At 46.3% G+C, this 10,935-nt stretch overlaps 1 protein-coding gene across 1 annotated transcript in view; it reads left to right on the top strand.

Annotated features, from left to right (window-relative positions):
* Window positions 1-4,533, top strand: part of T265_09705 (hypothetical protein) — a gene marked incomplete at both ends in the record, with an annotated part of 6,389 nt that extends 1,856 nt beyond the window's left edge. The window contains 4 exons of the mRNA XM_009175861.1: window positions 839-882; window positions 1,167-1,267; window positions 2,047-2,241; window positions 4,375-4,533. Coding sequence (XP_009174125.1) covers window positions 839-882; window positions 1,167-1,267; window positions 2,047-2,241; window positions 4,375-4,533 — 499 coding nt within the window. The remainder of the gene's footprint in view (window positions 1-838; window positions 883-1,166; window positions 1,268-2,046; window positions 2,242-4,374) is intronic.
* Window positions 4,534-10,935: the final 6,402 nt, after the last annotated feature.

The following is a 10,935-nucleotide window of genomic DNA, read 5'->3' as shown; positions in this document are numbered from 1 at the left end:
AGTGTATATTCGCTAATTTGGTGCAATTTGGTTTGAAGTAGAACATGAGGTTGACGGAAACCCGGGGACTTCGCCTACCTGATGAGCCCCGAGAAAGGCGAAACCGGTCGTGGGCTGTCGAGGGATTTTCAGTAACCTTATGAGTAGTACATTACAAAGAATTGTTAGGACGTTGAAGTCACCACTTGATTTTGGATTTCTTCTAGACCGTCTTGTGGACACATCTTTGATGAGACGTATCCCATGGTTTTTAGGTGACTTTATTCGAAGACTAGAAAGGAAACGCACGGTCGCTTAGAAACGGATTTCTTTCTTCCTGGTGGCTTGTTTTGTCACCTCATTTGCCGATGTTCGCTCACGACATGTGCTTGGGTGGGTCAGATCATGTGATCCGTTCTCTCATCTTGTGCGAACATGGCGTCACTATTGCTTGTCGTCTGATGTGCGATTGATTCAGTCATTTGATACGCGTATGTGTACGTTTTATCCGTGGGGAGTACGTGGTTTTATGAGCAAACATTGTTCCTGCCGAGAAGGTTTCTTCTGCTCTAATTTGGCATCAAGGAAGTGCCCACGACCAACAGCGTGACCAGGTTGTTGAGTACCGCTCAGTTGGAGTTGCTTGGTATGGTTTTCCAGTGATAGCTTTACGGTCAGCCCTGTGTTTTTGGATAACCTGAACCTGTAAGTATAGTGACCAACCCGCGAACCACCACAGTTGGATACTTTCCCCCGGCAATTTCAAAGCATGTGTCGTCAAGTCCATCCACTATCCTGATTTCATCCTTCAGAACACATATTCACCAAATTAGTCATGTCTTTTCTCTACCCCTTGTAGTGCTTGGGATCAAGAAAACATGAGAGAATCTAGTCCAATCAAGGGTAAGCGTTACCCCTGTCTTCCTTTTCGCCATTTGATTTTGTTGACTCCTACCACACCATTGTAGGATATATGATCGCCAACGTCCTCATATTCATTGGCACTGCAGCACTTGTTGACCGACGGTGCCTCGCGGGGTCTTTCGTCAGTAAATCGATCCCTGGTACGGACGTGACCGAGGCGTTGGTGTGAAGTAGTCTTGTTTTGTGTCGATTTCTGTCGAGGCGTTTACCACTCACGGGTTTGCCCTAAATGCTTCTTTCTCTTCCTGTACTGCTCTCCACAGACATCTTCATGGGTCAACTACAAACCTACCGTGAATGTCAGGCCTGCGGTTGTGAAACTGTGTCCTACGAAGTCGTGTGGAACCTGAGCGTGCCGATTCCCGTAGGTTGATGAGATTGGATGTCCATATTATCATCTTGTTTGTACTACTTTCATGCATCATTGGTTCACTGTGGAACAAGTTTTATTGCATCAACACCCGCTGAACGTAGGCTTACGACGTGTTCAACTTTGTTACTCAGCAAGTTGGGCACGCTGACCTGGAGCCGACTTGGTGACCAGCACTTCAAGGTTTTCAGCTCCGTGGGACTGTTTCTTAAGTATCTCAGTGTTAGCGACTCATGAGGTCCGCGATTCAAACTCTTCCCTGACTTTCCGACCGCTTTTGTTTATGATTGGGCAACCGGATGCGTTGAAACCTGCTTTTGCCTACCTCATCTCCAAGCTTCCTACTCTTTGTAACCCCCCATTCTTCCAACTTTACCACTCCGATCGATTTATTTAGTTTGATTCGGCTGTAACTAGATTACTACCTTGTTCGCTTTCAAACCTGATTCGATCACATGTCTATCCAATTATGTTCTCCGTAGTCCACAGGACCGGAAGATCGAGATAGCTACTTGATGAGAGCTCCTTCGTTAAACTCTAGCGTTGGCGTTTAGATGGCACCTACCCAAGTTTGTCAGCTTGGCTGTATGTCTGTTGCTACATTCTCCCAAAAGGTTGTTAAGTTGGACGGATTGACTTCACCGCATGTTTCTGATTAGTTATTTTCCCAACACCTGTTCATTTTTAAACGTCAAAAATGCCTTCTGACTTCTGCATTTTCTCTCTTTTCACACGCTTACGAGTATCTCATTTCTCTGTTTTTTTTTCACCAGACGGATACGTTGGTCAATGGCACGTCACCAAGTCCCATTCTTGACGGGGATTCCGGCCGTCGATACGGTGGATCGCTTCACAATACCGTGAATACAAAGTACCATACAAACTCAAGTCCCGGTGTTTCTAAACGGCTTCCACCACGGTCAAACCCTGAAATCAGTAATCCGTTGTTTGATGGTTCTTCCAGACAGGTAGGATTTTACTGCCGCTTCCAAGATGTCTCTTGTTCCTCCATTGAGCCCACATATTGGAAATTAGGAAAGAAGTGAACTAGCTATCTTATCGTTCTACATGGTTTAGGCATCAGCTTTCTTGGTAAAAATCTAAGTTGAGTCGTTTAGCTGTAGCACCCTTTCGGTGCCTAACTGCCTCGCCACCGGAAGAAAGCACGAGGGTTGGGATACTGCCGGGTTGCCCAAGCCTAGAGGAAGGAAGTCGAGAGGCAGAGGCCGGATTCGAATTGCAGAACTTCTGGTCAGTAAATTCGCTCTCTAACCACCTGGTCCATCTCGACCCAGTGCGTCTTAGCACACAATTTGACATAGGTCAGTGGTTAAGGCGTCAGCTTATGGACCGGAAGGTCCGTGATTCGAACCCGACCTGTGTCTCTCGACTTCCTCTGTCTAGGCTTGGGCAACCTCGTGATTCCTTCTTTTTACATAGCAGCTAGGCACCGAAGGGCTGTTACAGCTGAACGATTAAAAGAAGTTCTCGATAAATCAACATAAGCCCAACATCTATTGTTTCAATGGTTACTAATAACACAGGACGTCAATTCTGCCAGTATATTGCAGTGGGTTTGAAGGAAATAGTCAGTCCGTTGTCTAAGCTGTGACATGTTTCATCTATTTAAACTCGCATCGTATAAAGCTCGTTTTGTATTGTGTGGTGGCCGAGCTATTGGGTTACGCCCTCACTGAGCCTGCCAGACTACGCGATAGGGAGAAGACAGAGAACTGGTGACACGGCTGTATTGCCAGGACAAAACATACAGAGCGTCTACATAAATATATATAGGGTGACTAATTGGCCAACTATGGTCGTTCACTTGTTCGCTTCGTACAGCCAATGGTGGTGTTCCGGTCGTGAACATTCTCAGGCCCACTACGCTGGTCGTGTGTTGCTAAGCCGTGTTTGGTGAGAGCCGCCAACTCACCTACTTTCCGGACGTGTCGTACCGATGGTGACCTTGGGGATGCGTCACTCTCTGCAAATGTACTTTTTCTTCTGTCTGGGTGCGCCCTGACAGCTCGTGTGTGTATGTTTCGCAGAGTTATCTGCGGTTAGGTGGTTTCCTTCGTTGTGTATAACACTGATCAAACAAGGGCTAATATGAGTTCGGCCCATACAAACGTCAATATGTAGATTACCTCTTCGAACCCCCAATGGAGGAGGGGCTCGAATACCGTTGAATGAGTGGTCGTCAAATTGGTTCATGTGCAACAAACGGTTTTTGCTGAGTGGATGGTCAGCACTACACTTTGTGAGTTGCCTTCGGCATGAAATTTCGCACAGAAAGCCTGGGTTCCACATATGATATGATGGCCCGTGTGTTGACTACGAAAATATATCCCCAACAAAGCTCCCCTTCGTCTTCGGTTGTGCTTTACGGCTTGGCACATACATCTTAGACAAAATCATGGGACAACCCCTTTATGTTCTCCCTTAACTACGGTAATAACCGATGGTCACCGGGAGATTCGTCCCGTCTCAAACGATAGACAGGCGGTTACGCCGAGTGAATATCGCATCGGCCGTTGTTGAACAGCAGAGACGAAAGCATCTCGTGCACAGCAATAGGAGACCGGTTTCCTGTAACGTCGGAGCCCCGCATGACAAAACAAACGAACCAGTAGGCGAGACTTCTATCGTAGCAGTCTCATGCTTCCACGGTTCTTGAGTGGAGCTCCTCCACTTACTGGAGGCTGAATGACCAATCACTCTGTCGTCCCGTGATCCTTCTTCTCGAATAGCACACGTGAGCACATAACATGATAGAAGAAATACACTACTCATAAGTTTGCTGGAAACTTTCCGACAGTTCATGATTTATGCATTACGTTCATACAATGTATCGCGATATCTCGAATATTATTCCAGCTGTAACATGAGGCGGCCTTATTCAGCACCTTCGGTTGCCTAAGAACATCGTAAACGTTCCAGGTGAGTGTCCCGTCAAGCCTAAATTAATATGTAAATGAGCGCATTTCGCTTAGAACTAGTTATCATTCACGTGACTACAGTGGATTTTAGACGTTTGATGATCACCGAAAGTGGATTGCGATTAGGTCCTTGTTCCAGTTTGCTGATACACCATACCTAAGTGGGGGGCGAGATGGCCCAAGTGGTTAGAGCGCGAATTTACTGACCAGACGGTCCGTGGTTCGAAATCCACCTCTGCCACTCGACTTCCCCTGTCTAGGCCTGGGCGACCTGGCAGTATCCCAGCCCTCGTACCTCCTCCGGGTGAATCGGAATATTAGTGAATAGCGGGTGATCATCAAAAGAACGAAGCATTCAGACTATCAAATTACCTAAGTTTGTCTTTGAGGCTGCGATCAACTAACCAAGTCCAATCTGTTTCGGGGTCACTGATTTACTTTATCCTGGCTTAGTTGGAGAGAAATAAGCGAACTCAGCCTACAGTATCTTGACTGCTCTGGTCTAGGCTTGACATCCTGGCGGTATCTCACCCCTCGTGCTTCCCTCGCGTGGCATGACAGCTAGGCGCCGAAAGGGTGTTACGGCTAAACGATCGTTGTTTTGTTGGGGTGAACGGAGACACTTTCAAGCTTGTGGTTGTTTAGTATAGTTAGTTTGAAATAAAACAACGCAATTTCCCATACTCCAGCTCACTTCCTATCTGTTTCCCAATACCACATTACCGAGTTTTTTTTTATCTCCCTGAAAATGTCCGACTGAATATCCTCCATTTGAGTAATACGATTTGTCTCGTTCACAATCGCAACACCAAAGCCTATGTTGGGTTTCAGAACAGTAATATCAGAACTGTGCTCTAATTCTCGCAAAGCGTCTTTGTGTGAGCTCTTGTAACAGCGCTTGTTTGATGCACCGATGACGCGACCAACCGGTAGCTACGTTCTACTCGCTCTGGCTTTGAACCAGCTTTCTGAGGGGGGGCTCGAAAACATTTTTGAAACCAGCTGCGCTGTGCAAGTGTGTCCACCGTATGTGCATGAATCGTGAATCCTAATCCTCGCGCAGAGCGTTTTCAGCTGGTTTATGACAAGTTCGACGGAATGAATGATTCCGGCTGTTTAGAACGTGGAAAATTAGTGAACATACACTCATTTGCAAACTAATTTGTTTTTTCGAGAGACTCACTTGGAACCCAGCTGAATCTCTCGGTTTTGATGTTTCCAGGCAACTGAATGTGCTGCACCAGACCGCCTCATGTTTCAGTCGCTACGATATTCGAGATATCGCGATACATACATATTTCGTAACGCACTACTCATAAGGTTGCTGAGATCGAGGAGTTTTCAGCGACTTCATGAGTAGTGCATTACAAAGAACGTAGAAAACTTTTCCACCTGTCGCATAAATATCCTGTTTACAACAGTCGGACTGCTTTGCCAAGAGGTTGCCTTTTGTTGCTTGAGATTTGCTAAAGTCACTGCAAAATTAGTCAACAACCTCCATGCGCATACTGGTGGCTCACGGCGCGTGTGTACGTTTTTGTAACGAACAGTGTGTACGCTGTTTACTAGTGAAAGAGATCACGAGGAGTTTGGGTGTTGTTGGTGTTGTGCGACTTCCAGGATGGGGTCCCCGTGACCCCATCTGTGCTTGGCTGGAGACGTTGCAAGAAATGGCGGCTAATCAATGTCAGTGGCGTTCGTGCTGTCAGTTTCTTTCCAGATTGTCTGATTGAGCGGTTGGAGGTGTGGGCACCTCAGTATGCTTGACATAGTCCAGCATTAGGTCCCCTCCCTCACCCACTCTTTTTCTCTTCTCTTCTCTGTAGGGCCTTTAATACAATTATATATATATATATATATAACTAAACGGACTTTATGGTTGTACGGCAGTGAAGCATTAGTGACAACACTGATGTTGCTGTCTTTGATGATGATGATGATGTTTACTAGTTGTGACCCATTTCTACCTTACTTAGGGAGGAAACACCTGGCCTTCACGAAATATCAATGCCAATATTCTGGGCGATCCCCATATCCCGTCCGTCCTTGGTTATCGTTCCCCAGTTGGGGATAGCAAAGCCCGCTATCATAGCAACTTTTACACGCCTTCGGTTCCTTGCGTTCCGGCTCCTGTCACTGAAGCTATTCCACCGAGACAAGTCTCTCTTTCTCAGTGTTTGAAGGCACACACACTCATGGAAACCCTCGACGGGTCGGACCGACCGGTAAGCAACCTTAATTTTCCTCTTTTGCAGCCGGAGTGTTTGCGTTTTTCGCTCTGTGCATTGTGTTTTTCGCGGTTGGACAAACTTGCTAGATGAATGTTGCTCCCATCTATTTGTAGTAACGGTATTCCTCTCCCAAGCTAGCGTTCACATCACAAACAACCACCGAAGGTACACAAGGTATATTATTGCCCCAAACGAAGTCAGGAACCGCTGTACAGCTCTCCGTATATATAATGTGGGCGGTTCTAATTTTCTGGAATTTCTGACGCGTTCTGGATGCGCCATTGGCGACCGGCATTTGGCCATTACTGGGTCATGATTGGCTGTTGGGTCCAGACTTTTGACCAATCGGATCTCGTCTTGATGCCGGACCGGCAAGCGTCCCGAATTCTTGGCCAATCTTGCGTGGGATGGACTTCTCGGCCGTAGCAGCACCTGAGTGCGAGCGGTAAAGCGGGATCCGTGTGGAATTCCGCCTAACACTGGTTCTTCGAGGGTGCTATCAACATACACACCCACAGTCTGATCAAAATTCTTTCCTCTTTTGCTACGCGCTTCACACCTGCAGGGTCATACTGCAAACAATGTGTGTTTACCATGGTCACTGTAATCACGAGAAGGCTTACGAAGAAGACTCAGGTTGTTTAGAGGCAAGTGAGATTCTTCCAGGTTTTTTCTATCTGTACCTCAGCAAACATCTTGTGATTGAAGCCTGTATGTTTAAGTTGTTACGTCAGAAGTTGTATCGATTGTCTGAAGCAATCAGCAAACGATTCCCCAGTTCGCATTCGGTCCACTTGCGGACTCGACAGTGCATACCACTAGTGGACTACGTAAGCTGTTTGTGTGATTGTGCCAAGTGACGTGCTTCAGCAGAGCATCGGTTTGAGTCTTCACAGAAAGGTTTCTCCATAGCGTAGATGATGTGGCCTCGCATATGCTAATCTGTAACAATGCTGTCAGAAATCTGATGCTTCTTGGGTGGATTGTGTTCCTTCATTCTTTGGCTGAGTTGCCTAGTCGTGCGGTGGCCCAGTGACCTACTGCGCCCATTGAACCATTCTCATTTAGGAGGTGGATCATCAATGTGAGTCCTACTACGTGAAGATACCGAACATTCTTAATATCTAAGGCACCGAGTAGTAGGTGGACCAATATTTTCAACTCCGGACGTCACTATCCGTTCCCCACGTTTTGAGTCACCCTTATATTGAGACAGTGGAAAACATCAGATATTCCATATGCCACTGAATCAGTAGATATGTAAGACCAATGGCCAGAAGTATATAACGAAATCGTATTTGGAGGTAGTGTTTATCACACATTGATCCCAATCCGGCCTGGATATCCCTCCCGACTAAAATAAGTTATCTACTTCCAAACTCTTCGGTTTTTTAAAGGTGCCCCTATACACTGTTTGCGTTAATACTTCTCGTAAAATGTAGGAAGTTCCGACAGACTCTATAGAGAGCTAAGGTATCTTGAGGGACGTTGAGCCCTTTGGTCTTCAGCCAACCGTTCGAACAGAATGAGTCTTTTTTCGCCAGTTTTTTCAGTGTCCGGCCACTTCGTTACCGCTTAGAACCAGTGTGCGGAAAGAGAGGGCCTTGATTCTGAGACACGTTGAGGGCACCGCCAAACTGATGTGATACATCGTGTACAGTAGTACTGGTGAAAGGAAGAAGGCCTTCGCTGCGGGGTTGTTTATCACAAAACACTAACTGAACCGTTACAGACTATGGACAGGGAAACAACACTCTCAAATGCATCTTGTTTATAAAAACTGAATATCCGTCTTCTTCTTGAACGCGTCTTCCTGAACTTTTCTGGATATTCATTGACTATCACTCAAATGTAAACGAATGCCACAAAGCAACTCCACAAATTCCGTAATAGACGCGAATCGGATTCACGAGGAAACATACTGCTCGCTTGCCTCATCAGTAGTATCCACTGGTAGCCGTCATACAGACGACAACGAACCTTGTTATCACTGGTGCGCTCCTTCCTCCAAATGCAAGCAATGCTTCGTAGGCACCAGTAATTGGGCATGTTGCCCTCCGGCTATACTGCAAACGGACACCCCCAGTTCGACATCCTTGTAGTAGCCCGGTGCTTACGGAGGTGATGTTTTTTTCATCAGATGAGTTGTATCTGATGATCACTGCCGTCTTGCTGTGCCATGATTCATCCTCAATATCACCTTTTCTGAAACAACTTCTCGGCCAAACAAATTTATCCGCGAATTCGAGAACTTCGTCATTGATACGAAGAATAGGATCAATCAGATGCCACCGGCGTGTATCCTTGTGACACTTGGCAGCCACAGGCAATGACTACGTTTTCTTCCGCATATTTCAAGTATCTGAGTGGTTTACCTGGGAGCTATTCCGCACAGTCCGTTGCTTTAGTGTTCCCTAAGTTCCGTAGAATATCGTCCTTGGAAAAATTGAATAAGCACGAGGTTTATGAAAACGTCTGTCAAAATTCGCTTGAGATTTCGAAGTATGAGGGCAGATCGCTGCAGTGCTGTGTTTATACAGTTGTGATTGTGAATTGCCCTCAATATACGGACGAACTTTTCCGACACCCTATTCTTCATTGGGGACTCTCACTCGGCAGGCTGAGGGCGCCCTTGTTATACAGGAACGTGATGATATATCCGCGGTATTCTTGGTGCAGCTCCAAATGTTATCATATAGTCTTTCCAGCTACGACCTCAACAGAGTCCGACCTATTTTTCTTGGGTGTGTTGTTCGCCATTCAAGGTCGTTTTTTGAAGAATGACTGTAGTGGTGACCTTTGAGACAACCCCTGACTAAATTTGTCCCCTGCAGCATCCCTCGTAAATGGGGAATACGACAAAGATTTCCAATCGCGTAGAATTCCCCCCGAGAGTTTCCTCAGCCTTAGCCTCATCGCGTGCAGTAGTTCGTGTGCCTCAGCTTTAAACTCGGCAGGGGAGAGTTCGCCTGGGTATGAAAACCCGTTTTAGTTTTAATGAACCCCCTTGAAGACCTCGGTTGTAGAGGAGGGTCTGTGTCTACTGCTCTTGGCCAATTATTTGTCGGGTTGTGTTGGTATCAATACAGGTGGTTAGTTTAGTTAATTTGGTACGTCTTTATGTGTTAGTGTTTCATTCACAATTTTTCCATTGGTCGTCTGTTCATTTTGGAACGTGTGTTGGAAGCGCTCGATGGAATTCCCGGAGCTGGTCGCAGCGCCCGTCCCCGGTGTGCTCTGTGAGCTCGGCGTTTCTGAGCCTACCGTTTGAGTGGCGCTAAACTCCAGCTTCGTTTGTCCATTCACAGATATTTCAGGATAAATGCTTAGGCATCTTGATCTGAAAAGAATCGAACTTGTCGTTCTCGAACACATGGTGAAGATTTTTAAATTATTGAACATACTTGGATTTCGTCATGATAACCTTACTGTACTAGTGGTCTCCCTTGTTTCCACTTCCGTTTCAGTGGTGTGAAAAGTGCCAGGAAAAGACTCCATGTCTTATTCAAAGCTCTCTTTCTCGACTTCCAGATGTACTCGTAATTCGTATCCTTTTGGTCGTTACCTTGATCTTTTTCAACTAAGTTTTTGTGTTATCTCTACAAAACACCGCATTTTCGAGTTCAGTTACGCGAAGAGCACTTATCGCTGTGTGGTTGTTAAACACAGTAACTGACGCTTATTTGAATCTCGCGTCAACACTAGTCTAGTTTGCTAGGGAGAGGTTGCCTCGACTTATGCCGGACAGCCTCTGCTCTCATCCAGGGAAGGACCACCGGCCAAATGGGTAGGACAACTTAAGTTCAGCTGTGACACCCTTTCGGTGCCTAGCTGCAATGCCACTCGAAAGAAGTACAAGGGCTGGGATACTGCCAGGTTGCCCAATCCTAGACAGAGAAGGTCGAGAGGCCGGGGTCGAGCTCGAACCACGGACCTTCCGGACCTTCCGCGCTCTAACCACTTGAGCTGTTTCGTCTTGTTTCAGTTAGGATACTTGCTACCTGGATTTCTTACCTACACTATTGATATGCGAAACCCGTACTCATCTGTTTGACAAAGTGAAACACGGTCTGACTGCTAAAACGGCAAATGGATGCCAAAACTGAGAGAATTTGGCCGCAGAAACTAAAGGGAGGAAAGCCTAACATTACATATTTTTTAGTTCACTGGTATCCATCGTGTCGTAGCAGAAAGCAAGCGGTATGGATCTGATGGATCATCTCTCCCACAAAAAGTCATCATCTACATTCCCTTTCAACGTGTAATTATGATATTCTCCTGAGCTTAGTTCCCGGTTTGAACCTCCCAAGCTAGCGTTCCCCTCAAAAACAGCCACTTAAGGTGCACAACCCATATTAACGCCAAAAAGCAGGTCAAAAACACTTGTACAACGCGTCGTATATAAAGTGTATGTCGCGACAATATTCGGGGATTTCTGGCGCCCTCTGGATGCGCCATGGGCAAGTGGCATTCGGCCAGTACTGAGTTATGA

This window comes from Opisthorchis viverrini (assembly GCF_000715545.1).
Source record: "Opisthorchis viverrini unplaced genomic scaffold opera_v5_301, whole genome shotgun sequence".
Classification (NCBI taxonomy): domain Eukaryota; kingdom Metazoa; phylum Platyhelminthes; class Trematoda; order Opisthorchiida; family Opisthorchiidae; genus Opisthorchis; species Opisthorchis viverrini.
This window is presented reverse-complemented; position numbering and strand designations above follow the sequence as displayed.